Source organism: Psittacula echo (genome assembly GCF_963264785.1).
Source record: "Psittacula echo genome assembly, chromosome: 8".
In the NCBI taxonomy this organism is placed as follows: domain Eukaryota; kingdom Metazoa; phylum Chordata; class Aves; order Psittaciformes; family Psittacidae; genus Psittacula; species Psittacula echo.
Window position 1 is genome coordinate 23,344,128 of NC_137744.1, and position 27,605 is coordinate 23,371,732.

General features: G+C 52.6%; 2 protein-coding genes across 7 annotated transcripts; both read left to right on the forward strand.

Annotated features, from left to right (window-relative positions):
- The first annotated feature begins 3,011 nt into the window (after window positions 1–3,011).
- RAP2C (RAP2C, member of RAS oncogene family) lies at window positions 3,012–5,600 on the forward strand. The gene is made up of 3 exons (XM_080624568.1): window positions 3,012–3,148; window positions 3,236–3,625; window positions 5,281–5,600. Exons 2-3 carry the CDS (start codon window positions 3,353–3,355, stop codon window positions 5,557–5,559), a joined length of 552 nt encoding a protein of 183 aa, XP_080480694.1. The 5' UTR covers window positions 3,012–3,148; window positions 3,236–3,352; the 3' UTR covers window positions 5,560–5,600.
- A 3,959-nt stretch (window positions 5,601–9,559) lies between these two features.
- FRMD7 (FERM domain containing 7) lies at window positions 9,560–27,359 on the forward strand. 6 transcript variants are annotated; one of them, XM_080624564.1, is made up of 12 exons: window positions 9,560–9,674; window positions 13,585–15,469; window positions 16,743–17,777; window positions 21,978–22,082; window positions 22,415–22,457; window positions 23,756–23,870; window positions 24,044–24,191; window positions 24,967–25,062; window positions 25,259–25,422; window positions 25,567–25,632; window positions 25,728–25,803; window positions 25,930–27,359. In XM_080624564.1, the coding sequence occupies exons 3-12, from the start codon at window positions 17,616–17,618 to the stop codon at window positions 26,905–26,907; spliced, it is 1,953 nt and encodes a 650-aa protein (XP_080480690.1). In that variant the 5' UTR covers window positions 9,560–9,674; window positions 13,585–15,469; window positions 16,743–17,615; the 3' UTR covers window positions 26,908–27,359. The 6 variants fall into 6 exon arrangements, with proteins under 6 accessions (XP_080480690.1, XP_080480687.1, XP_080480691.1 ...); XM_080624561.1 differs by having other exon boundaries at window positions 25,728–27,359; XM_080624565.1 differs by lacking the exon at window positions 25,567–25,632.
- The last annotated feature ends 246 nt before the right edge of the window (window positions 27,360–27,605 follow it).

Here is a 27,605-nt window from a genome sequence, read left to right on the forward strand (position 1 = left end):
GCACGACAGCATCTCCCCTGCAGTGCTGCTCGTCAGCAACAACCAGCTCCTGGGATAAGCTTTTCCCAGTGGTTGGTACCATGTTTGCGGATGTCAACAAAACCCGGATGCTTCTGCTCCCAGGAATGCCAACAAACTCCTCGTTGGATCAATCAGAATGCAGCGCAGCCCCCCCTTCTGTCCCAGAGTCAGTAATTGCTCTGGAAATGTCCTTTCGCTTCTCTGCGGTGCCAGGATGCCTCTTGTTGCTACTGAAATAAAGGCTGAAAGCTAAAGGGTGGCTCTTAGGGAAGAAATGGGAAAGAGATTTCTGGGAAAGGTCCTCGGAATTTGCCTCTGAGTCATCTCTGTCCTGGCAGGAAAAGGTGGCAAAGAGAAGTCTCTGTGCAGGTCACGGTGCCCAAACCAGCACCAGGACTGGGACCCTGGGCTGGGTGAACACATCCAGCCCCTACGCTGTATCTCAGTGTCACATGGAGCTGAGATCCAGAGCTGTCATTACGGTTACACGGCTGGCACAATGAGCCCTCCTTGAAGGAGCTGCATGGGAGAGCCCCAGGGAGCCAGTCCCAACCCTGCCCTGCCACCCGGCACTCCATCAGGCACAACGAGTGGATCGGCAGCACCACTGGAAGAGGCGAAGGAGAAAGGACTCTCGCTTTTAAGCTGGTTTTGCTTCTGTTTATGCAAGTGATGTCCCAGCTAGATGGTAACTGAGGTGAAACCAAGCCCAGCAGCCTGCTGCAGGCTTCCTGGCACAGCACGGCTGCTTTATAGCCTGGGTGAGCACTGAATCACAGCAGGGAGCAGGTCACTGGTGACACAGCAATGGGCAGCCTGCACCAGGCAGCCCCAGGCCTGGCTGGGGTGGGAGGCTTTGGCTGGGGGTGCAGTCCCACACTGGCATCTGTAGGCGATGCTCCAGACTCCTCACTCCATCCAGAGCTTGGGGATGCTCCTGTCACCTGTGCCTGCCTCAGCACCAGGCAGGATCCATCTCCTGCACTGATGAGATGGGGATCGCAGTTATTCCTGGCCCTTGCTCGTGCCATTTGCCCATTCCCGAACATCCCTGCGGGAGCTGTGTCTTAGCAGGTTCATTTAATAAGAGTGTTCTTTATTGCTGCTGCTGTGGGCATGACACAGAGCAGCTGAGTCCATGAGCAGTGCAGAGCTGCTCTGCAGTAATCAGATCGTGCCCAGATGCTCATTTATCATAGAACCACAGCCCGGTTTGGGCTGAAGGGACCTTAAAGCTCATCCTGGCAGGAGCCAGCGGCAGCAGAGATGAGCCAGACTCTGACCTGGGACGTGCTGCACCTCATGGGGAGGACAAGGGAGCGGCATCGGGGCGGTGCTGGTAGGAGGTGCCAGGCTCAGAGCTGGGCCATTTATCGCAGGAGCAGCAATTCCCATCTGGAGCTTCCGAACCTTTTCCATCACCAGCTCCTGCTGGGGCTCCAGGTCGTGGCTCAGTGAAAGAGCTGTGCAGTGCTTAGTGAAGGGAAGGACTCAGCTGAAGGGTGATGAATGAAGTCAGGTGCACTTTGAGATCGGCCTTTTGGGGTTTGTTCAGCTGCAGACACGTGCGGCCAGGGATAAAGTGCTGGGAAATGGGTCTCCAGCAATACAGAGTGGCACTGATATGCACATGGAGGGAAAGCATCCAGGTTCCCAACCCTGCACCCGCTTCTTGTGCTCTGTCTCAGCACGGAGTTAAACCGCACGAACCCGTGTTTGTTTGCCTTCCCCTTGCCCCATCGCTGTGCTCTTTGCCCCATTCCTCTCCCTTAGTCATTCCTCCACCCACGGCAAACACAATGGACCAGCAGCGCTCCAAAGGCAGGCACACAATGGACCTAAGTGACCGTGTAATCCCATTACTGTCACCCTCATCCTCCCGTGCCCCTTTCCTCCCCCCACCTTTGTCACTGTCACTGATTGTGTCACGGTTAAATTTAGATGGGAAGCTCTGATCGCGTTTGAGCCTGGGTGCACCGGGCACTTTGCATCTACTCATGACTTATAATGGGTTGAAGTAGGAGGCAGCCTGTCAACGCTCACCTTCTCACATTGTGATTCACCAGCACAGGCGTGCCTCCCATCCCTACCTCATACAGCAATTCACTTGACAGATCCGTTTCCGAGGCAATGGCAGAGGCAGAGGGGTCATTGCTTACAGAGAGCAGGGACTCAAGCTCGCTGTAACTTAGGTTTAGGTAAGCACGCGATCGGGTCAGGTCTAAGTGACCAATATGACTTTGCCCCATCCCTGGCAGTGTTCAAGGCCAGGTTGGACACAGGGGCTTGGAGCAAGCTGCTCCAGTGGAAGGGGTCCCTGCCCGTGGCAGGGGTTGGAGCTGGAGGAGCTTTAAGGTCCCTTCGACACAAACCAAGCTGGAATTCTATGGTTTTTAGGCAGAAACCAGCCCTTTATTCTCTCTCGTTTCCTCTTAACGGGGAACCCATCGCTGGGAAGCGCTCCGTGCGCGCTGCCCTGTCCCCGGCTGACACCTGCTGCCGGCGGCGAGACCCGCACCCGCCCCGGGGCTGCAGGGTCAGTGCCGGGCCTGGGCGGCTCCTGCGCGGGGCGCCGCGGGGAGGGAACCCGGGGGAACAACAGAGCCCGGGGCAGCTCGTCCCACAGCAGCGGCTGAGCGGCGCAGGATGGGCAGCGGGGACTGCGCTCACCCCGCGAGGCCTCCTGGGCCAAAGGAGGCGGTGGGTGCAGCCGCACCGCACCGGGCCCGCCCCTGTGTGGCACCCGGCCGCCCGGGGCCCCGCCGCACGGCCACTGGCGGCCGCCATGTTGGGGTGTGTGTTCCTCCGGGGCGGGGCGGGGCGGGGCCGGGCCGGGGACACACCTCGGTGCCACACTCAAACCCGTCCCCCTGCGCCGGGCGGTGCCGCCTCGGTGTCACACTCAAACCCGTCCCCCCGCTCCACCCCGGGAGGTGCCGCCTCACTAAAGCTCCGGGCCGCGGTGTGTCCCAGCGTGCCGTGACGCAGCACGTCCCCTCCGCCCCCGCGCCGGAAGTGCCCGGAGATAAGCGGCTGGGAGGGGCGCGCGCCGCCGGGTGTCGCAGTGTAACCGTTCCGGGCGGGCCCCGCGGCTGAGGCGCGGCGGGATGGACTGAGAGGAGCTGCGGTGAGGAGCGGGGTGGAGCGGGGCGGCGGCGGGGCCCGGCCCGGCCGGGGCAGGCCGAGCAATAACCGCGGTTTCTGTTCCCCTCAGGACGGCGCAGGAGCAGCGGGGCCTCGCCCTTCTCCTGAGGCGGGCCGGGGCTATGCGAGGGCCGCGCTGCCGCCTGCCCTAGGCCCGGGCCTGGCGGGGGAGCGGCCGCGGGGCCCGATGCGGGAGTACAAGGTGGTGGTGCTGGGCAGCGGCGGGGTGGGGAAGTCCGCCCTGACCGTGCAGTTCGTCACCGGGACCTTCATCGAGAAGTACGACCCCACCATCGAGGACTTCTACCGCAAGGAGATCGAGGTGGACTCGTCCCCCTCGGTGCTGGAGATCCTCGACACGGCGGGCACCGAGCAGTTCGCCTCCATGCGCGATCTCTACATCAAGAACGGACAGGGTTTCATCCTCGTCTACAGCCTGGTCAACCAGCAGTCCTTCCAGGTAACCGCGCCCGGCCGCGGGGCTGGTCCCCGTGTCCGCCCTAAGGACGCGGCCGTTCCTGCCCCAGGGACGGCTCTGGGCCGAGGAGGAAGTGTTAGGGTTGGCCACGTGTAAGCACTTTATGGCTGGAGGGGCACAAGTGGGAATGCCCCGCGGTCAGCAGCCCCGCTTCCTGCTGGAGAGCTGTTGGCTTTGCAGGGCCTTATCAGGGTGCCACCATCGTTAAATCCCCCACCAGGGCTGCAGAACAATGACCCGCTCCCACTTCCCCAACAGAAGCTTTTGGCAATCCCCTACCGTGAAGAAATCGCTTGATATTAAAATAGAGACTTCCCCTTCCCCCCCCCTCCTCCTTCCCAAAAGGAACGTTTCTTCACGGGGCCTTGCAGAGTCTCATTGTGCTGCAATTGGGAGCTTTTATATAAGCTGCTATTTTCCACCCCCTCTCCCAAAATATGTATGTGTCTAATATAAGCTTGATGCTTTCTCAGCGTAGGTGGAGTATTGGAGAGGAGAAGTGAGCCATATGTGAGGATTTGTGGGTCTGGATTTCATTTCTACTATCACAGCTCTCAAAAAAGTGGGAATATCTCAGCCCTTCTAGCGATGGGGCTTCATTTGTGGGCAGCCACTGCTTTGCCTTCTGTTGCAGAGTTGGGTGTATTCCAGCTGCTTGGCAACACCCCCCTACTGAAGCAGTGTGTTTGCTTCTGCTGGAGACTACACTTTATCTTAGTAGAGGCCTTGAACTCGCTGGAGACTTACTTTCTATAGAAAACAACAGCAGTGACATTGGGATGCTTCTCCCCTTGATTTCCCTTTATTTGGGGACCAGTGAGTCCCCATTATTCAAGGAAGATACAGTTAGTAACCCACCCTGTTAATATTGAATTATTCTTGTCTGTCCATAGCACGTTTACCCTGTAGGTGCAAACCCCTTTCTGCAGGTCTTTCATGCAGTGGTAGCTTCAAATGCTTAAGTTGCTTTCTCTTGGGGCTATGCAAGAACTTGTAGAACTTAGTACTGATAGGAACTTCCACCACTCAGGGGGCAGAGGAGGTTGACTCAGCCTTTCAAGTGTAAACTCCCAGTGTTAGCTCAGACTTGAATAAATGCATCTCTAGGTAATAAAATCTCTTTACAGCATCTAATTTGGTTACTTACGTGTGATTAACTGTGTTCACAATGAATTATTCTAAGCATTGCAAGAATGAGAAGGCTTTATGTAAATGACCAGCTTTCTCCAGCTGTAAACTAAACACAAACTCCTAAATGACTGTGTAATGGCATCTGCTGTGAGTGATGCAGGTTGTTGGGCTGGAGACCACTTCTTCAGACAACTGAAAGCAGCTTTGCTCTGTCTTCCTCTAGATCAGCTGAGAATTGCTCTCAGTGCAGTTTCTGTTTATGTGCACACACACACACTTTATAAAGTGTGTATGCGTTTATATAAAACTAAACCACTTCTTTAATAAAAGATGGATGTTAACTTTCTCTGCGCTCTAGATCCTTGTGAATCTGAATTTAAGATGCCCCTGAGGTGTTTTGAATGTTCAGTTGCATAGGAGAGTTGTTAAAACATGTTTCTGTAGTGCCTCTAGAGCAATTCCATGTGGTTACTGGCACTTACTAACCAGCTGGGTTGTTTGACCAGGACATCAAGCCGATGAGGGACCAGATTGTCCGGGTGAAGAGATACGAGAAGGTTCCTCTGATCCTAGTGGGGAATAAAGTGGATCTGGAGTCGGAGAGGGAGGTGTTATCTGCAGAAGGCAGAGCCCTGGCTCAGGAGTGGGGCTGCCCCTTCATGGAGACTTCAGCCAAGAGCAAAACGATGGTGGATGAACTGTTTGCTGAGATCGTCAGGCAAATGAACTATGCCTCCCTGCCTGAGAAACAAGATCAGTGTTGTACAACTTGCATCGTCCAGTGAGAGAAATCAAGAAAAACCTCAATCATGGCCATACAGAGCAGGTTGGTGGAACAGTCATAACTACCTGAGGTGCATAACCGTGCTGTTTGAGTAAGCAGATACAGTGTGCCAGGGAGTCTGAAGTTAAGCAGTCTAAACTGGAAGGAGCCTTCCTCCAAAAGAGGTGGAAGCTTGTGCATTCAGTTGCATGTGATGACTCGAGTCAAACAGATTCTTGTGCTACTTCACCAGGGTTAGTCAGGGAACGCTGCATTTACCTGCAGGAATTGTACATTAAAACTAAGTGTATGATCTCATTGCACCTATTTGACTGTCAGTGTATTTGTCACTCTGTTTGACATTATGTTATCCCTAATGGTCTGTGATGTTGCAGTGGGTTTCTTCATTGGTTGTAGTTGGTACCTGAATTATTTCAAGTAATGGGAATTACCTTGGAGTTCAATGGGATTATTGTTGTGATCACTTTTCCCAGTAGGTTTGCTGAGAAGACTTTGAGCTTGTTTAAAGAATAAGAAGTAAATTGTACAGTACAGAAACTGAACGTACTTGGAGCACGTTTCTGCCTTATCAGTGGGATAAGTTTAAGAGAGATCCACCCCGAGGTGTGAGGAGTGGCCTGGAGCCCACATGAAGTAGTCAAGGACGTGTGCAAAGTGCTCTTCATCTAAAATCCCCAGAGCAGAGAACATGCTATAAAATGGCTTCTCACTGCACAGCTCCTTCCTGTGACTCATGAGAGGTGTGGCAAGAGTGCAGCACTCAGAGGGGCCTCTGCAGCTTCCTCTGTCTTGGGTACTGCTTTGGTTTGATCCTTCCCAAGGGTAGCTGCTCTTGGCCCCTCACACATGTGGTGGTCTTTCTCAGTACCTCTTTCACCTGATAGTGTGGCTGGATCTGTTCCCCCTGCACACAGCAGAGCTGTCACTCCTGTGCAGGGTGGTTCTGGGCATCCCCTGCTCTTGTTCTATCCCTGTATAGTGGGTTTAAGTCTGGTTTCACCATTGGCTTGAATCCATGTTACTGAAAAGGGCTCTTCTACATCATTGGTACATTCTTTGTGCAGCCAGCTGGTCCATCAGACCTTCAGGTGTCTGCTGGGCCTGTCTTGGCAAGCAGCTCGGTGTGATCTCTGAGAGCAAGTGCAGGGATGAGGGAGGACATGAAAATCCAGGAGAAGGCACTGCCACTCTTGACCGCTGCTGTCCTTGAGGCCCAGGCTCCAACTGCCACATTAGGTACTTGCTTGAGTCCAAGGAGCTTTCTGCATCTGAGTGACAAGAGAGAAAATAGGTTATTACTGGAAGCTTTGGACCATGTATCTTCTTTAATCTTGAGCGCAGTCTCAAAGCTTGTCTTTAAGATAGTTATCAAATGCTTTGTGAATGTAAAATTCTAGATACTCCTGACCCTGGCACTGTCAGACTCAAGATAATACGTGATGGTTTTATCTCCAGTTCTGTGAAGTTAGAAAGGGCTGCTGTCTCCACCTAAGAGGTGTGTGTAAATTCAAGTTTTTCTTGCTGAAAGTGAGCATACTGCTTGTATTGAAGCAGATTAAACCACAAAGTCTTTCCTTGTCCACTAATCCCTAACTCCTGCAGAGCCTTTTAGGGATATAGGAAGGAGTAAATCGATGAAATTACTCCTTTAAGAGTGCTGCAGGGTTAATGTCTTGGATTGAATGTAATAATTGCAATGGTGCAGCTATTTCTAAGGCAGCTTCACAAATGAGAGTGTGTGGACTTGAAGTATGCCAAAGGTTCTGCAAATCCTTGGGTTACTGGTGGTTCATCCTGCGCAGGTTGCTGTCTTCAACTCTGACACAGTCAGGCCTTTTATCCGTGAAATTTGTACTTGCACAATTTTTTACTTTGAGGGAGGCTTCTGAATTTTGTATTAAATACCAAGTTTAATCTTAAAGGTGAAATTGAGGCAGGGGCAGGGCTATGTGTTATTCCTTCAATCATAACTTAATGCTTAGATTTGATGAGTTTCCTAAGCATGCTCTTGCTTCAGAAGACACATCTGTATTCTTGTGTCTTTGTGACCTCTTGAGACAGAGGATGCTCTAAGCTTGTGTAATACAGATTTCCTCTCCTTCATTCTGCCTAGCTCATAGGTCAAGCTTCTAGCAGCAAAATCCTTCCTTGCTTCTAGGAGGTGCTGCTTCTGTCCAGTGTAGTCTCATCACCTGTGACAAACAAGTAAGTCTGTCCTTGAACAGCTTCCTAGTCAGTCCAGGTCTCACCATGTCTCAGACTTCTGTTACCCTAGCTCCTCACAGGCTCATGCTCTGCACCTTTCATTTCAACCTCACGTTTTTGGGATATTTCCTTCTTCCTGGCTCCCACTCTGTCCTTGTTCTTTGAGTAGGTGTAGGATCTCATTGACTTTATGATAAGCCTTTGCTGCCTGTTAATTCCTGTCTGATGTGCTCTAGTGTAGGATTGCTGCTGATGGTGTCTTGTGATAGCTGTAATTGGCTTTGTAGTTCTTCTGCTCATCTGCGATCCAGGGAACAATTGCTGCTTCTCAGACATCTGCTTTAGCAGTGACCTCTCCCAGGTAAAGTGAAACTGAGAAAGTGGAACCAGGGTTCTAAAAAACCCGTGTGTCAGAGGCAGGCTTGAACTCTAGCTCTGTCCTAGCATGATCATCAGCATCATCTCTGTGTTCTGTGACCTGTCTGCCTCCAGGAGGAGTCTTAGGTCTGGATTAGTTACTTCAGAATCAAGTACATAAAACCAATCTGTGTCTCTACAGTTCTTCTGGAGAAAACACAGTTGGAGGGGTGAATTATATGATGGGCTTGGTTTTATCTAAGGCTGTTTCAGTGTCAGGTACCACTGACCTCTCTTTGGTGCTGATACCTCAACCCATCTGTCAAGTATGATGTTGTGTAGGTTCATCTGCAGTATGTTTGAGTAGCACGTGCTTAAATTGCTGTTCAGTCAGCTGCTTTGGGTGAAATGAAGGATGGACCAAACCCACATCATCAGGATAACCTATAGTTCCTTTTAGAAACATGCTTTGTTCTTGCATCCTGTCCGCCCCCTCCCCTTTCTTGCTTCTGCAGTGGTCTGCTGTCGTGTTATTGCTGCAGTCAGAGGTGTGAGGTTTCCAGTAGCTGCTCTCTTCCTTGCTGTAGGACTTCTCTTGAACTTGTTGGTATTAGTGTTTCATGTTTTAACTCCTCTTCAAAATGCCGCACCTCTTACAGTGCTGGTGTGTTAAAAGGTTTTCTGTAGAGGTACTAATGGGATTGGGAACACCTTAACACTTGGGGTGAAAGACTGATGCTGGTTGGTGATTTCTAAGGACATGACTCCTATGAAGAAATTACTTCAGGAATAGGGAAGACTCACCAAAACCCCTGAGAAGCCAAGGACTGAGCTGCACTGAAGTGCTGGCATGTGCACATGAAGGGCAGGTTTCTACAGACTTTGAGCTTCAACTCAGGCTTTCAGGGTACCTTTGCAAATAAGTCTTATGAAGTACAAGCAAGTTGTCAGAAATACCATGTGTTAGGCACACCACTTACATTTGTGTGCTTGACGGAGAACGGTGGCACACAGTGTGTCCCTGCTGAGGCTGTGTAAATGTGGTGGTTTAGTAGTAATTTAGAAGTTCTGAATGCTGAGAACTCAGATGCTGGTACTGAATTAGTTTGGCTCATCTACCTGCTTCTAGAACTTCTGCCATTGCTTCATGTTACTGGGTGCTGTAGTGCCTCCTACCTCTTTCATATCTTTAGAAGCAGTTTAATATCCCACAGGGGCAGCAGTTACAAAGTTCATAGGAGTAAGTTGTTAAGCTGCTTGCCTCTTAAATTACTGGATTTAGAGGAGGAGAACCTCAAGAGTGCTGCTGTGTAAAGCTGTGCTTTGGAAGCTCAGTGTGGCAAACCAGAGCTTCTGCACTGTGGGAGAAGCTGGGTTCACTTTGAATGTGTGTTGAATGTGGCTTTCATTAGTTATTTTGTTTAAATTGCAGATAAAACTCAGAGGAAACTTGCACAGATGCTGCTTTGGAGAACTTTCAGCCCAGGTTGCAGAGCTGAGCCTTGGTAAACCTGTCTCTATTACAGCACATTGCCATACATCTAAGTGCATAAGGTTGGTGGCCTGCAGGATCCACACACCTTAATCAGAATGCTTAGCATGTTTACCATAAGTTTAAAGATCTGTTCTTTCTCTATCAGTCCTTTTATAGCTTTCTAAGTTCATATAATGGCTAATATGCAAGAGTTCATTTTTAATATTTTAATTGATTTCTTTAATCAATTTCTGAACTTGTATTTATTAAATACTTAAACTCAGTATTACCTACTCAATGCCTTTTAAAAGAAGAGAGTTTTAATGGAGAATAAATTGAGCCTTAAACAAATGGTTACTTCTGTATATTACCTCGCATCAGTGCTTATTCTGTTTGCAAAGTTTTCTTCTACAGTGTACTGGGTCATTCTTTGAGACTTTTTGTTTACGTGTGACAGTGTCACGAGAAGATACTGAAGGCACCTCTGTTGTATGGATGTAGTATCCCTTTTCTTGGTAAATGCAGCTGGGACACAGTGTCTGGTCCGATTTGACAGTAGGGATTGCTTGGCTTGGGAGGTAAAGTCTCCAGCTGATGTTTCTTTCCTTGCAGTCTTGGGTTTCCTAAACTCATTTAATCAAAAATGACAATTGTAGCATTGAAAAATGGCAGCACACTTTTCCTTCAACTGAGTTTCTAAACTTGCTTGTTTACAAATAGCTTCTTTATGCCTTGGAAAAGGGATAATGTATCCTTCTGGATGGGCTTTACGCCTGGTTGGTCAGCTCAGCTTTGCCTGGCACATCGAGACATCTACTAGACCTCTGCACATGTAAATCGAATGCAAATAAGATCACTTTACATTTTATAGTTCCTAATATTTGTCTTTCTGAATAATATTTTAAAGCAATATTTGTTAAAGTTTTTCTTGCACTGTCACAAATTGCTTTTTTAGTTGGTTTGGTTTGATTTCCCAAGAAACCAGTTTAACATTAGAGACAAGTTGGTGTAAGAAGGGGAAAAGCACCAGGTTTCAGTGATACTAACTGCGAGCGTGCTTTAAACAGCCGTTGCCTTCCTTATTGTTTACCTGAGCAACATATTCTCTGAATACTTGAAGATTTGAACAATAACACAGGTATAAAGAGCAGAACGAACATGTACAAAGACCAGATGGGATTCTTTTGTTCAGTTTAACATGTTGCATACATGAGAGCTGTTTCTAGCAGTGGTTTCAAACGTGTACTTTTTGTTTTGCAGAAGTACAATAACTGCAGCTCACCTACTGCACCAAAGTTCTAGGTTTTTAGGAGCCCAGCTTTAGTCATTTGAACATGCTTCTAGAAATGTCCATTCTCTCCCTGTAATAGCTAAAGAACTTGGAGAAAAGCTCCAGCAAAAGCAGTGATGGATAGATGAGGTCAAGCAGTTGGAAACTCACCAATTGTATTGTGGATGATGGCATTTCAAACAATAAAAGCTGACCGGTACAGTATCTCACACTAATGTGTTTTATTGCTAATAATGCAGGCTGACTTGCCAGTGGTAGCAGAAATAAAGGTTCTGAGTCTACGTTCAGTGTTGAATTGGAATCCTGAGCAGAGGAGGAGGAGGAATAGCAGCTTGGGTAGCGAAACACCCGCTTTTAGTTTTCTTGTGGGGTTACTTGAATTATTTTTTTTTCCCCTGTTGTACAAACCTTATGGAGAGGCTGAGGCTAATGCTTAGGTTTGCACTTTAATACCAGAATTAAACCAAACCTTGTCTTCACAGTAGGTTTCTTTTGTTGAAGTGATGCTCGTTGATCTTTTTTGTAGGTTGTAAGGAAGTACTAGGAAATAAAAGTAATTCATCAAGATCTTAGTTTTGTCCAAGGGGGAAGGAGTTGGTTGCTATGAAGCAGTGGTTCATTCCTATGGGTAGTTATCAAACCAGTGTTCATTGTCATGGACCTCAGCACAAAAAAAAATGGAAAAAGAACTAAAAAAAGGACTTGAAAACTTGAACTAGTTTAGAGTGACAGGACTGGGAAAACAAGAGATGGTTTCTTCAGCACACTTTGGGGGGAAAAAGGGACCAAAAGTTATTTTAGGCTTCCTCAATAGATTGCATGTGAAGTTGCTTATTAGAGTAAGAGGCTAATAATAAATGCAATATGTATTGTCTTTACTATGGCATCTGTTTAGGAGTTGTTCAAATCACTGCAGTAGGGCTCTACAAAGACAAATGTAACCTACCGTCATCTATCTAATGTACTGTATCTTTATCAGTGATAGGTGAAATCTGGAATAACAAGCGCAAAACCAGAACAATTACCTATAATGCTTTGTAAAAAAAGGATTTTTCCAGTAGATTCATTCTTGTCATTTTGTAAGACAACCCTACAGTCCACCTGTTTGTAACTTTTTTAATAAAATAGATACCTGTATTACCAAGCTGGGCTCACTGCTCTGTGTTCCATCCTTCCCAAGGGGCTGAACTCACAAACCAGGCTGTTTCGAGGTGGTTTTGGGGGGTACTGGTTATTCAAAGCATAGTAACCACATCTAAGTTGTCATGAGTGACTCCTTCCACTGCGGCAAATGGGGTGTGCAACTGTGCCCAGGCTGGGTGCAAAGCTCACAGTCTCAGGTGCTCCGAGTAGAGAGGAAGGGAGCAGGGGCTCTGCCATTACATTCTTGCTCTGGGAGCCTGTTCAGAGCAGTGATGGTCCTTCTCCTCACAGGCCAGTGTGATGACGCCTTGTTCAAAACAAGTATCTGTGGGTGGTGGGAGGCAGGAGCCTCTTGTGCCAGCTCTGACACCCAGGGCTGAGCCATAATGATGATGGGATCTTGCTGTGATGCTGCCAGCCACAGAGCCGTAGGATGCCAGACTGGTTTGGGTTGTAAGGGACCTCAAAGCTCCTCCAGCTCCAACCCCTGCCACAGGCAGGGACCCCTTCCACTGGAGCAGCTTGCTCCAAGCCCCTGTGTCCAACCTGGCCTTGAACACTGCCAGGGATGGGGCAGCCACAGCTTCTCTGGGCACCCTGTGCCAGCGCCTCAGCACCCTCACAGGGAAGAGCTTCTGCCCTCTAAATGCAATCTAAATCCAGGCTGGTTGTCTCAGGGAGCTGTAAGGTAGTGTTCCATAGGCAGCTTTTCCTTTGGTTTAGCAGTTCCTCTTACAGAAGTGCAGAGCCCCTGCAGAAGCCTCCCCAGTGCCCCACTCCCCCCATGCAGCCAGAGGGCAAGCGTGTCCCACAGCGTGGCTGGAGAGCACAGCCTAGAGCGGGCTCCCACCTCGCACGGGTGACAGGTACATGGGGTGACACAGATGGTGATGCTGATGAGGTGACGCTGACACGGGCAGTGCTGTGTATGAACCGCCAGCCACTGGAACCCTGCAGCAGGACAGCTTGAGGAGGAAGTGCAGCAGATACCCGGCATGGGTGGAGGGTGACTGCGCCTCGGTGGAGCAGCAGCGCGCTGTTATCTGCACTAATGGGCTTGGCTGTAATTACAGCTGGGAACTAGGTGGAAGTGTCTGGTTTTCATTAAAATGAGATATGGGTTCTCAGCCCGTATGTGTCAACCTGTTGGAGTTATCCCTGCTGAGAAGCCAGCAATCCTGGTGCTTGGTTTGCTGGTGGGTGCTTCAGTTTGTGAGTCACCTCCTTGGCAGCTGGAGGAGGTGATGTACAGTGTGCTGCACACATAGCTGTAGGCAAGCTATGTGCAGAGGTGAGGTGCTCTGTGCTCTCTGAAAGGGAAGTCATCTGGCTTTTGGGGCTTTTTATCTCTGCTTGGTCAATGCAGCTGCGGGGAGCAAAGACAACGGACTTTGAGCTGTAAATCAGCAGCAACGTTCAATTTGAAGGTCAGATCCTACCTGTAGTAGTTTTCTGGCTCTGCTGAGGGCAGCATTGAGCTTATGGTAGCTTGGCTGGCAGCAACGATATATTTCAATTACAAGATTGTAGGGGATTAAGTTTTTTGTTCTCCACAGAAACTGTGCATTTGGTATGAAATCAACTCACTTGCCTCTGGAGCTCTCTTTCAAAGCTGAGGTTCTCTTCAAGTCCTTCCAAAACGTCTTGAGCAACACTGATGGCAGCAGTGACCACAACGATGATGAGGAAGTCTCTCGCGTTGCAGGAACCTGCGCACTATTCACTTCCAGGAGGCTTTGCTGCTTGGTTGGCTGTGGTGTGTCCATGCTCCTTGGTGTTCTGTCTGAGGGGGTGGCAACAGCTTCCCAGCAGTGCCTGGCTTCCTCCAACCACTGTTCCCAGTGCTTAGGCTGGAGTGGGGTTACTGGGTGACCTCAATTGCTCCTGCTTTGGAAGACCCAGTGGTAGCTGTAGCTCGTCCCTCCTGGGGGCACAATGGGGGAAGCCGTGCTAAAGCTGGGGAGTGCTTGGACTCACCTTCCAGGTTCCACATGCAGCAGCGCTGCAGAATCACTTCGAGCTGCTGGCATGCAAAGAAATAGGTAAATAACTAAGTAAAGAAACAGCAAAGTTAAGAATGTGCTGAGAATTATGGCAGCGTCCATGTCTGCCGCCCATCTGTGGCACTGCAGTGTAGCTGACTCAGACTTAGGCTTTTTATGCTGCATACTAAAGGGTATAATTGATTTGGGTGACATAGCCCGATGTGAGGAGCCCTGCCTGTGGCAAGGTGGTTGAAACTGGCTGATCTTAGGATGATCTTAAGGTCCTTTCCAACCCAAACCATTCCATGGTTCTGTGGTTCTCCAAAGGACTGCACTGTGAACCAAACAGACCATCGGCTTCCTGGGCAGTTTCTGGCTCCTCTTTTCGTTTTCCCCTGCCTCTAGGCTCACCAGATCCACAGTTTTCTGTCCTTGGAAGAGCTGCCTTGCCATTAGATGTAAATTATCTGGTCAGCCAGAAAAGAGAAAATAGGTTTGGAGTTTGAGACATTCTTTAAGGGCCACTTGTCTTATTGGGGAAGTGGCAGATAGGATGATTATCATCAGCTTGGGATTCATCCTTTCTCCTGTAAAGCACATGGATAATGACTGTGTAATCAGCAGCAGCGCGGCTGCTATGGGAAGACAGGAAGAAATACACTGCACTTTAGGAAAGCTGATGTTGGAAAAGGGAGGAGGCTGCTCCCAGGGTGCGGCTGGAGCGAGCTGCAGCCATGTGGAGAATTCCCAAAGGCAACGTGGGACAACCAGCGCGGGAGGAAGGAGCGTGTGTGGTGCCTATGGCCCCTGCCTTGTCTGTTGAGAAAGAGTGAAAGGAAAAGAAGGGAGTGGGGGAAGAGAGGCTGCATGGGAGGAAAACGGGTTCACAACCTGGGGATCCAGATCCATACAGTGAGATGGGTTTGATCCATGGCCCTGGAGGTACCCGGAGGATGATTCTTTGCATAGATGTAATCAAGGCTTTCTCAACCGGAGCCGATTGTCTTGAGCCGAGAGGGAAGCCGCATCTGCCATGAAAACCAGCAACGTAATTCCTTAGAATTCCATCCTTTCCACTAGGATTCAGCCTTGCAGATTCACCTTGGCAGCTTCCTCAGATGAAGCCTTTGGCCATGGAATACTCCCTGAGGAAGCTTAGCAAAGGTTTTCACCATCAGGGCCTTTAATTCCCTGCTGAAGAGCTGCTGCTGCTTCCAGCCTTGTACCAGCCAGAGCTGCACCAGCAGCAGAGCAGATGCGTCCCGACTCTCATCCAGGTTTCTGCAGGGTGGTGCTTGGGGTCTGTGGGTTTTCGCTCGGGGAACAACCTAGGGAAGAGCTGCACATGGCTCATGGAGAGCCTTAGCGAGGGGGTGGCTGGTTCGACTTCCTGATGGCGCTCCTGAGGACAGAGCTTGGGCATTGGAGACCCTGATGTGGGACCGCTGTGTTCCAGGTGAGCTCCCAGCACTTACGGCTGTCAGTGTGGGAATGAGTGAGTGGACCAGGAATGGGTCATGCCTGGAACAACTTAAGGACAGCAATACCAGTCCTGTGCTTTGTGCTGCTACACAGACGTAGTGAGGTGCAGCTCCCTAGCTAGAAATGCCTGAATGCTAAGAGATGGCTTTGGAGGCATCAGTGCTCCTTTGGCTGGATGCATCCATGAGGCTTTCTGTTCCTGCAGAAATGGCTTTCTCGTGTCTTCAAAGTGATCTGTTTGAATTAAACATCACAGAGTGCTTTTATAGAGCTGTGCCAACAGAGCGCAACTGGAGGGTTAAAAACGAGCTACTGTGTTCTGGAGAGCACCAGAGCTGGGCTCTTCTTTAGTTTCTTGTATAGCTGTTACCTGCATTGGCTTGCAGCAAACTGCCCTCCTCGGTGCCTGGAAATGGTTGTTGCATAGCACATCAAATCTGGAAAGGGAAGCACAGTGAATATACACGGGCGCATACAGGCTGCGGTGGTGCTGTGCGGCGCTGCTCACCCCGGCAAACCCAATGGTGGCCTCTATTTGTCGTTGGGCACAACCACCACGAGAGGGAGCTTGGAAGCAAAGAGCAGGAGCATCAGCCTAGAGCCACAGACACTGCCAGGGATGGGGCAGCCACAGCTTCTCTGGGCACCCTGGGCCAGCGCCTCAGCACCCTCACAGGGAAGAGCTTCTGCCTAAGAGCTCATATCAGTCTCCCCTCGGGCAGGTTAAAGCCATTCCCCTTGTCCCCACTGAGCTTTAAGGTCCCTTTCAACCCAAACCATTCTATTCTATTCCCATGAAAGTCTTCATTTACTTTGCTGCTGCTGGCTCCACGCTGGCTGTAGAATGGCTCTGTAGGGTGGCCTGATAAATGCAGACCCGGACCCTGCCATGCCTGCGATGCGGGAGCTGCTCACAGGGAGCTGCTCTTCCCTGTGCCATCAACATTTGACATCAGGAGCATTTAGAACTGCAGAGGGGAAGCGCCCTCAGCACCCCCAGACCTTTGTACATGACACTGCCCTTGTGCTGCCACACACAGAGCCCAGACCTCGGCGCCAAGGGCGGTGTCTATTCCAGTCTGTTCCTGCTCACTGGGTACAGCCAGACCCTTCTGGCCGCTCTGCTTTGAGTCTCACTATAAAGCAGATGGGCTTTAACTTTAAGGCTGCTTTTTTGTCCTGGTTATCAGAAGACTCAGGAGGTTTTGTGCAGCTGAAAAGCTCCATGCTTTTCCTTTCTACCCCAGGTGATGATGGGCTCTGTGTGTCCTGACCAGCTCTGTCCTAACATCCCCAGGAATGTTCGGGAAGTGGAAGAGGGACCACAGCAAACGGCCTGGGGTGACTTGAGCAGATGCCTTGTTGGAAACTGGGAAGCGAGCAAGCACAATCTCCATAGCACTTCATGGGACATCTTCTGTTTGCTGAGAAGCGTTTCTGTCACTTTGGGTCCCACAGGGTCCTGTGTGGTTGTGACTTCTTCCAGCAACAGCAGCAGTAACAACCCTCTAGGACAGTCCCATGCTGCCGTCTGGCATTATCCAGGGATCTTTGAGGGTGAGCATCTTTGAGGGTGTGGGGACATGAGCTTTTCAGGTGTGGAATGGCAACCAGGTTCATCAAGGGCTCATAGGACTTCACTGCGCTGCCAAAGCAGGGTGCGAGCTGGGAGTTAGCAGCAGCTCCTGCTCTGCCTCCACAGGAAGGACTCTCACCTGGTTCCACGTTCAGCTGCAAACATGTCCCAGTGAAGTCCATCAGTGCATCCGCCTGCTCTGTCCTTACCTGCCCACCTCACGCAGCGAGCAGCAGGATGGGCTTTCAGTGCTAGGGACGAGGTGCTGCCTGCTGCTCGCTGGCTCTGACAGGAGACGCTCACCTCTTCTCCCTGACCCCATGGTACGAAGCATGGGCTCGCTTTGCTCCTCACCCCCTGCAGAAGCTCAGTGTTTATCTAACCCCCATTAGTGCCACTCTCGCACAGCATTTCCCCAGCTAACACACCCAGAAAGCACCCTTTGGTGCAGTGGCGACATTAAACCAGGGGAGGTATCAGGGTTTCTGTTCTGAAGCTGTCAGTCCCCTCGCTCCAGCCTCCGCTCCACATCCGTGACTTCCCCATGCAGCTGCGAGGGACATTATGTGTGCAAGAGGAGTCAGGGCTGCCTGCCCGGAGCGCTGCTCACATCGCTGGGACCACTGCGCGCACAGCCACGGCCTCCAGGATGCTGCACCTCAAAGTCCAGTTTCTGGATGACTCCCAGAAGATCTTTGTGGTTGATGTAAGTGGGCATCGTGTCCGTTTTGGGGGGTTTATGCTGATTATTGAGGTCTGAAGGGTTGTGTGGTCTCTGATAGCTTCTGGGTTTCAGCTGAATCCAAACCAAGAGATGATGGTGCTGATTGCTAAGTGCTTTCAGCACCAGCACACTCCTGCTTTCCCCTATTATGGGCATTATTTATAAAGGAGGAGGAATGGCTTTTACTTGTCTTTTGGAAATGAGCTAATACGAAGTGATGCTCTTGACAAGTGTCGAGTCCTTCCCTCCTTTGTCCTGCTGCCAGTCTGAGCATTCAACAAGGAAGAGCTGAGAACAGACTAAAACCAGCACGTTTAGGCAAATTACCCCGGTGAGAAACACCTGCATGCGGCTCTCCCTGGGCAGCCAGCTGGGAAACAAAACTGTGTGGGTTTGCGAGCAGCTGAGGGAAAAACCCCGCTGTACCTTATTGTCTGCAGGACAGTGTCCCAGTAACGCACTTTTAATAAATGCCAGCTCTGAACTAGGTTTTAAATGTGAGGTGTTAATATCTGTGCTGTGAGAGAGAGATACGTGTGTGCACACAGGTAACTGAAACTGGATATATCTTGACTGTGTGTTAGAAACATCTCTGTACGAGTCTGACTGAGCCTTTACTGTTGGTTAGGATTTGAGCATCACAGTAGCTAAGTGAAGTAGCTGAGCCAAGTGGACCTGTCCTAGCACTCACCTGCAGCTCCTGTGGGGCCAGAGTGCTCAATATGAGCTTGTTTTTACTAAGTCCTATTCCATTTCCCAGCCTTCCCTGCTCTCCAGGTTCCCAGCCCAGCTGGAGCACTGCTCCATTTCTCTGCAATAGTGCTTTGCACAGCAAAGGACTGTAAAGCAGTTCCATCCCTTGGCACAGTGTGGAAGTGGTTGGATTTAGTTTAATTGATGTATCCTAGACCTGGAGTCAGCTTAAAAATGAGATCAGTCATTTTTAAATGTCTTTCTTGTGTTGGTTTTTCATGTTGATTGGATCAGGGCACAGTCAGAGACCCTTTAAAAGCTGATGCTGGTACAATGTTGTTGCCTTTTTTTCCATCTCTGCTTTCTTATGCGCCCAAACCACAGCACTCCAGTGCTGCACGACACGTTATTGCAGCAAAGAGCTTCCATTAGAGGAACTCCTGGTCATTTCCTTTTTTAGCATGGAATGGTATTGGAAACCCCTTTTAGGCATTTCATGCATTTGATGCTCTCTGTGCACAGTAAATGAGAGGTTGAATTAGTGACTTCTCCATTACAAAAGGACCGCTTTGGGCTAAGGTTTGAGCAGATATTTCAAGCAACTCTTCCTAAACCCATCCTGACTTTGGAAAGCTCTTTTGAATGTGCAGTACTTCAGTGTAATGGGAGGGAAAAGGACAAAAGAGAGACACCACAGCGGCCTGATTCCCCCTTGCACCCGGCGTGTGCCCCTCTACCTGCCTCACGTGGGTATCACAGCTGCCAGCACGTGTGTGAGGTCTCATTTCCAGCCCGGATTTGCATGGGAATGAGTTCTTTTCCGGGTGCTGCTCTGGGAAAGCTTCTGCTTCCGTCCACATCCTTATAATCATAGAATCATGGAATGGTTTGGGTTGGAAAGCACCTTAAGATCATCCAGTTCCAACCCAACCCCCTGCCATGGGCAGGGACACCTCCCATTAAACCATGTCACCCAAGGCTCTGCCCAACCTGGCCCTGAACACCGGCAGGGATGGAGCAGTCACAGCTTCTCTGGGCAACCCATTCCAAGTTCAATGAGTCCTTTTCTGGGTGTTGCTCCAGGAAAGCTTCTGCTTCCATCCACATCCTCACTGACAGCTGGGACCTGGCACCTCTCCATGGCCACTGAGCTCCCAGGATTTCCTTTGGCTGAGGCCTGGAGGTGGCTCCCGGGATGGAACCGGCAAAAAGCACCCAGGGCAGTGGAAGGCAGGAGCCTGATGCATCTCCCCAGGTCCCCTGTTGTGACACCCCTGCCTGAGAGCCAGGGCTGAGCCACAGCGATGACGGGATCCTGCTGTGATGCTGCAGCCATAGAACCATAGAACCCCAGACTGGTTTGTGTTGGAAGGGACCTTAAAGCTCACCCAGCTCCAACCCCTGCCACGGGCAGGGACCCCTTCCACTGGAGCAGCTTGCTCCAAGCCCCTGTGTCCAACCTGGCCTTGAACACTGCCAGGGATGGGGCAGCCACAGCTTCTCTGGGCACTGCTTCCCAATGATATCTGTGCCATGGCAGCAAGCCCTGCACTGGGAGGGCTCAGGGATCCTCAGCCCCAGTGCCCAGGGACACAGTCACAGATGGCCTTTAATGGGTTTAATTGGTTTCCTGCACTGGGAGGAGATACTGCAAAGCCCCTCCCCCGGACACCTACATCAGTTTTCTCTCTGGAAATGGTTTAAACAGAGTGTCCTGAGCCTGGGCAGCCTCTGGAGCCCTCCCAGAGCAGCACTGAGAGGACAAAGCACTTTGCAGCCCGGGCAGACAAAGCCGGGGCATCTCTGCAGGTGGAATTTGCTACAGGGCAAGAGTCAGTGGGAAGGAAAAGAAGAAAGAAAAGACAAACCAAACAAGGCCAGAGAGCCTGATGGCCGGGGCTGGGGAAGGACAGAGGCTCCTGTGGTCTCGTGTCCCGTATGAGGAGTAAAAGGTGGGGATTTGTTGACAGGAGATGTGCGGAGCTGGCACGGGAGCACCAGGGCTGGGGGCTTGTGGTACAAGGCATTCCCTGCCAGCTGCGGCCATGCAGAAGCCACCGGCATGGGAAGTGTCTCCCAAGGCGGGGAAAGATCACACCAAATCCCAGGAGCTCTCAGTGCCCCCTAAACCACAGGCCTGGGTGCAGCCCAAGCACAGCTGTACCCACACCCCTGGTGAGGGTTGGTACCCCCCAAACCAGGATGGGACACGTGTGAGCAGCTCTGAGAGGGACGGGCTCTGAAACCAGCCCTGCACCAGCTTTTGCTGGTCTCCCCATCAGCAGGGTTCCCTGGAGCCAGGCTGGGAGGAGAGCGGGTTGCTCCCAGCAGACACGTGGTGGGTAATAACCTGGTAAGAAACCCTTGTCTTTCCTGGCTGCCTGACAAAGGCCAAGGCCTTTCATGCTGGAAGATTCCAGCTTGGAAATAACCACTTATAATGGTTTTAATTACCCTGGTGATCCTTCATTTGGAGGAGAACTGGGAGTGCTGCAGAGTCGATGCTGTTATTACGCTATCACTTTCCAGCAGCCCTTCAGCACAGAGCCAGCAATTTCATCCCAGGAGAAGCCAGGAAAGGTGGTGATTATGTGCATCACCACCAGCAGCAGGGTCCCTCCCATCCCTGCCATGGGGAGCTGCCTCCTGCCTCCATCTCCACCACGCATGCTGTGAATGAGAGGCTGCAGAACCTGGCCTCCCTGCTCCGGCTTGCACTGAGCCACGCTCAGTTGTGCTCTGAGCACAGGGAGCAGCAGGGGTTTGGTTGGGGTGGGAAACTGTCAGGTTCACTTCTAGTGCTCCCTCGGGTGTTTTGCACCGTGTGGGTTGTTCCCAGCTGTGTCCCGCAGCACGGCAGCAAGTCAAGCAAAACACGCTCCGAGTGGCTCTGTTTACTGGGAATAACTACAGCCTGGCCTCCCTTATCCGCAGATAGAGCCACTTAATCAGTGTTGTTAGAGCCCAGGGATGACCCAGGGCCCAGCATCTCTGCAGGGTGCTGTTGCTGTTCATCACCATTAACCATAATAGCAGCTTGTCTGCAGCAGTCCCGGTGCCGGCTGCCGGGGCGCACGGGCTCGCTGCACAGGTTTGAGGTGTGCTCCCATTTGCCAGGCTCATCCCAGGGATTGCACAGGGATAGGGCTGCCCAGACAATGAGAGCTGCAAAAGGTGAGCCCAAAGCAGGAGCTCGTTCCTGTCCTTCCCTTTCTGGTTCACATTAATAAAGGGGAGAAGTGGTGAGAAAGAGCCTGATTTCCAAGAGCAGAGGTAAGGGGCGCAGGGTTCACAATCTTCCTGTCGCACACACTGAAGCCAACAGCACTTACGGAGTAAGGTTTTGCTGGAGCATGGTCAGGAAAAGCCCAACAGCTCCTCCCAGGGTGAAGGCAGGAGCTAGAACTTTTCCCCCTTCCCAACTGAAACCCCACCGCCGCTGCTGTCCCCATCACCTAACCTGCTGCTTCCATTCTGCTTGTTTGCCAGCAAAAGTCCTGCGGGAAAGGGCTGTTCAACCTCACCTGCAGCCACCTCAACCTCACGGAGAAGGAGTACTTTGGGCTGGAGTTTCGCAGCCAGGCTGGGAACCAGGTGAGTGCAGCTCGCTGTGGTGCTGCTCCGCGCTGCATCCTCACGTGGCTGGGCTGTGCCAACACCTCCCTGAAACACCCAGTGGGAGATTTCAATGGCAAGCGATGCCAAAAACCCCTTGAAAATGGGACTTACGAGGGGAGCCACTGGTTGACACAGTCCTGGTGACAGCCGTGGTCCATGGGGTTTATCCATAGCTGCTCCTGCAGGATGCTCGCTGCAGCCCCTGAGCTGGACAATGGTTTTGTATTGCGCTCTAGCATGATGCTGCTGTTATTCCCTTTCTCTTGTGCTGTTTATTCACCTAGTTCTTCATTGCCTTATCATTGCAGGTCTGGTTGGAAGCACTGAAGCCCATAACAAAGCAAGTCAAAAGTAAGTATTTAAAGAACACTATTATTCTAAGCGCAGCGCACTAGTGCAGGCTCATTGGTGCAGTGTTACTGCTGGGGGACAGGGGCTCTGGTTCCAGCCTTTTCTCTTTGGTGTTATCAAAGTGCCCAGCTCCCTGCTCACTGGTAACACTGGGGACGTGGGCAGGCTGGCTGCTGGGGGCACGCTGGAGTCCCTGCTGCTCAGGGTCCAGGGTGATGTACTCTGTGAGGAGCGCGTGTGAAGAGGGTTGTGAGTGTTGTGCAGACCCGTACACCAAGACTGATGAAGGTGTTGTGTTTTAAGATCCTAAGGAGGTTCTTTTCAAATTTATGGTGAAATTTTTCCCAGTGGACCCCGGCCACCTGAGAGAAGAGCTCACCAGGTACCTGCATGTTCTGTCGCTTCCTTACCGCCCAGCCCTGTACCTCTGCGATTGCAATGCATGCATTTAATTCCTCATCTCCATCCACCCGAACCTGTCTGTGGGCAGTCCTTGTTCCAGGTATCAGGAGCTCTGTGCTTCACAAAACAGAACCCCAGAGAGAACCTTTTCTGGATGCTCTGTTTTCAAACAAAACCCACTGGAGGGACCAGCCCTCTGCAGAGGCTGCAATGTGGTTCCTGCCAAAGCCTTTCTCAGCTGGGCCCCAGCTCTGACTTTGCTCAGCCTGGCTCCGGCCTCAAGCTCTGTTCTGGAAGAAGTAACTTTAATTTTACTATTTAAAATGACATTGTTAACTCCTATGTTTATAGAAACAGGAACTCAGACTAAGACAGTGCTTCTGTGGAACATTAGCCCAGAGTGATGCAGACGCCCTCCTAAGCATAAAGGAATGTTAACTCTGAAACCTACTGATGGGCGCTTCGTGGCAAGGATGTTCTGGCTGTGGTGGTGCCCTGCTGCAGCCTTCTCCAGAGGCTCTGTGCTCCTCCATGGCCCCACAGACCTGCATCCCTTGGGCTGAAGCATGGGAGAGGGCAGGGGGAGATGTGGGGCTGGCAGCAGAACCCTCACTGCTCATTCCAGTGCTCACACCAGTGCTGAGCCTGGCTCCCGCCCAGGGCACGCTCCTGTCCCCTCCACAGGTACCTCTTCACCCTCCAGATCAAGAAGGACCTGGCACAGGGGCGGCTGCCCTGCAGCGACAAGAGCGCGGCGCTGCTCGTGTCCCACCTGCTGCAGTGTAAGGGCAGGGGATGGTGCCCCCTCCCCAGGGACAGGGTTTGGCTGTGTGGCCATGGGTCCCCTGCAGCGACCCCTCGCAGCCTGACCCACACTCTCCCCATGTCCCCTGCAGCCGAGCTGGGTGACTTCCATGAGGAGACGGACCAGGAGCACCTGGCATCCCACAGGTACCTGCCCAACCAGGAGTACCTGGACCACAAAATCATGCACTACCACCGGAGACACAGGTAAGAGCTGCTCCGACCACGGCCATGGCGTGGAGCGTCCGATGGGCGCCTGTTGTTGGGACAGCTCCCATTAGCAGCAGTGCGGGTGTGATGCACATCCGAAATGGCATCTTTTCAGGCAGTTTTCAGCAGCCGCCTTCTCTTGTTGCTTGCTGGTGTGTTTGTGTCTGCAGTGGGAAGACGCCGGCCGAGTCGGATGCTCAGCTGCTGGACGTGGCCAGGAAGCTGGAGATGTACGGGATCCGTCCGCACCCTGCCAGCGACGGCGAGGGGCTGCAGATCAACCTGGCCGTGACACACATGGGGGTGCTGGTCCTGAGGGTGAGCCTGGGGCTCGGGTGTGCTGCCAGCACCCAGCTTCTCCTGAGGACACCCTTTTCCTTCTGTATGCTCCAAACCCTCCCAAATCCTACAAAGCAGAGCCTTGGGTGTGGAGGTGATGGTTGTGGGGCTCAGTGCCACTGTCCCCAGCAGCACCTGGAGCTCGGTGCCATGATTAGTGCTGCAGGAGCCAGAATCAACCATAATCAGAACATCCATGAGCCCCTTCAGCTCTGGGCTCCCCCAGAAAGCTGAGAGGGTCTTGGTGGCTCAGCACAGGGTAATGCAGGTTTAGGTGGTCCTGCTGTGACACCAGCACTGTGCGACTGTGCCTGGACTGATGTGTGATGACAGTGAGGGGTAAGAGATGCCTGCAGCCTGCTTAAGCTGGGTCTAAAGGCATGGGAGTGAACTGAGCTCTGCTGCACTTCCCAGCAAAGGAGGGTCTTAGCTCTCAGAGGGCTGATTCTCTGTTAACCCATGCGGTGTTCAAGCTGGGACAGGTAGGACTCTGCCTTGATCTCTATGAGACTTTTCTTGGGACCCTGGAGTTTTACAAACAGCTTCGGGAGGCGTTGTTAAGCTCTGAACCTCAAGTTCCACTTTTAGGTCTAACTGATGGAGAGGAGGGTCAAACCCCAGCATCCCTCCCCAGACCACAGCGGCACTGAGCTGCACCAATCTCATGCAGTGTCCTGCGAGCTCAGGACTTGGCCTGTTGTATTCCTGTATTCCCAGCTTGCCCCGTCTGTACCTGCCGTGCGTGTCCTTGCAGGGCAATACAAAGATCAACACCTTCAACTGGTCCAAGATCCGCAAGCTGAGCTTCAAGAGGAAGCACTTTCTGATCAAGCTCCACGCCAACATCGCAGTGAGTACCAGGCTCGGAGCAGCAGTCCCCAGTTGTGAATAACCTCCATCCCTGCTGCTTGTGGGTGCTGCTCCCATGTCCCCATGGGTGACACTGCACTGTCTGGAGCCACGGGGATCCTTGCTGGGTCAGGAGGGCAAAGAGCAGAGCCCAGCCCCACGCCCTGACGTGGGTTGTGTTGTCTCTGTCGATGCAGGCTCTGTGCAAGGACACGCTGGAGTTCACAATGGCGAGCCGCGATGCCTGCAAGGCGTTCTGGAAGACATGTGTGGAGTACCATGCCTTCTTCAGGCTGTCCGAGGAGCCCAAGTCAAAGCCCAAAGCCCTTCTGTGCAGCAAGGGCTCCAGCTTCCGCTACAGGTAAAGTCCCAAGGGAACAACCAAAGCACAGCCCTGAGCCTCCCCTCTGTGTCAGCCCTGGCTGGCTGGAAGTGGGTGCCCCAGGGGCACGGGGGCTGCCCGGGCTGGGGCTGATGGTGCTGCTCACACCCCTCGATGCTGCAGCGGGAGAACGCAGCGGCAGCTCCTGGAGCACGGGAGGAAGGCAAAGAAGAGCCTGCCCTTCGAGAGGTACCGGGGGGCATGGAGAGGGGCAGCGCTTGGGCGGTGTTTGGGGGGGACAGGACCCTCGTGGCCACGCTCCCCCCATGCTCTGGGTCTTGCAGGAAGCACTACGCATCCCGCTATGACGAGAGGCAGTGCCGCTCCTCCCCGGACCTCCTGACCGACGTCTCCAAGCAGGTACGTGCCCATGGAGGCAGCGGTCGGCAGAGCCATGCCCTGGGGTCTTGGCAGTGCAGAGCCCCCCCGGAAGCTCTGTGCCTCGCTGCCAGCCCCGCTCTGCCCCACTGCTGTGTCCCTGCTCAGGTGGAGGAGCTGCGCCTGGCCTATGGCAGCCGTGGCTCCTACCATGCCAATGGGGCGCACGCCTCCGAGCCCACGCTGGACACCCAGCGCCGCAGCTCCGCCGTGGAGGTGACGTTTGCCGCCGAGCTGGAGCGCTCCAAGCCCGAGGCGTCCGCATCCTTCCTGCCCCACTCCAAGAGCTCGTCCGCCTTCCCCCTGCTCTACGCAGAGCTGGAGCTGGAGCGGGCATGGGAGCCCCCCGACCTCTTCGGTGCCAGGACCCCCCTGACGTCCTTTCGGCCCCACCAGCAGTTCGCTGGGAACAACAAAAGCACCTCAGTAGGCAACATGCGGGAGGTGAGCGCCCGGCCGCTGGTGTACCTGGATGTGCCGTGTCCACCGCCCATGGCCGCCCCGGCCCCGCAGGTCCTCTTCTACATGGACGTGGCCCCACAGCCCCCATGTCATCCGCTGGCACCCAGTGAGGACGCAGCAAAACCCCCCAGGCAAAGCCCGATTGGGCCCCGGGGCAGGGAGCTGCATCGCGAGGCTGCGTGCATGGGGAGAACAGGGCAGAGCAGGTCGCTGGCTCACTCCTTCGATTACGGCCTCCAGGAGCAGCCCCCCAAGCGCTCCTGGAGCCAGTCGGACATGAAAACCATCCGCTTCCCCTTCGGCTCCGAGTTCCGGCCGCTGGGGCCATGCCCTGCGCTGAGCAGCAGGAAAGGGGGAGCCTTTTGGCCCGTGCCTGCTCCGCGGGGGCCGGGGCCGAGGCGCTCCACAGAGCGGTACCTGGGCAGCAGCACCGAGTCCAGCGACTCCGACCCCGACCTCCTGCCCTCCGAGCACTGCTCCCTGTACGGCCGCGTGCTGCGGGCCCCCGTGGCCCGCGTGAGGCTGAGCTCCGGCAGCCTGCAGCTGGATGAAGAGGATGAGGAGGTGTCCTTCGCCACGCGCGCTCCGGGGAACAGGACGTGCAGGTCCCGGTATTTCACATAGGGGCCTGGCAGCGGCAGGAGGGGGCTGGCGCTGACCCGGGGCCGCAGGAAAGTGACGCTCCTGCTGTAGAACAGTGATGGGCTGTCGTGAGAGTGGGTTTAGGTGTAGAGGATGCGTTAATGGACCGCAGGGAAGGGGCCAGAAGTACCCAACTCCTACACCCCAGAGCACAGCAGAGGGGCAGGATCCCCTCCCTGAGCTGCTGCTCACGCTCTGGGGGTGCACCCAGCACACGGGGGGGTTCTGGGCTTAAGCGCTCACTGAAGCTGGGTCATGAGGAGCTTCTCCCCCCTAACACCCCAAGTGCTTCTCAGGGCTGCTGTCAAGTGGATGTTGCCAGGAGCAGGATGCTCAGGGGAGGTCAGAAATAGGCTAAAACAGAAAAAGAACTGGGCTGTGGGTATTGCGCATCCTGTGCATCACGGTCCTTGGTTTAGGAGCTGGACAATAAAAACGAGGTGTTCACAACAGAGCTTTGGGGTCCTTCTTCTGCCTTGCAATACCTGCACCCCAGCCCCACAGGGACCCTGAGGCCATGTTCCACTGCAGCTCCCCACTGCCCTCATTGCTCCATGGAGCTGCTGGGCTGGTTTCCCCCTCCGTGCCTTCACTGGATCCCTCAATGCTGCTGAGAACAACCACGTTGGTTGGTTGCCCTATAGAACACATCAGATCAACAAGAGCACACAGTGAGGTTT

Coding starts and splice junctions, on each gene's coding strand:
- RAP2C (XM_080624568.1), top strand. CDS start 3,353: ATGCGGGAGTACAAGGTGGTGGTGCTGGGCAGCGGCGGGGTGGGGAAG. Junction 3,626..5,280: donor TCAACCAGCAGTCCTTCCAG/GTAACCGCGCCC, acceptor TTGTTTGACCAG/GACATCAAGCCGATGAGGGA.
- FRMD7 (XM_080624561.1), top strand. CDS start 17,616: ATGCAGCTGCGAGGGACATTATGTGTGCAAGAGGAGTCAGGGCTGCCT. Junction 25,423..25,566: donor GGCTCCAGCTTCCGCTACAG/GTAAAGTCCCAA, acceptor TCGATGCTGCAG/CGGGAGAACGCAGCGGCAGC. Junction 25,633..25,727: donor AAGAGCCTGCCCTTCGAGAG/GTACCGGGGGGC, acceptor TGGGTCTTGCAG/GAAGCACTACGCATCCCGCT.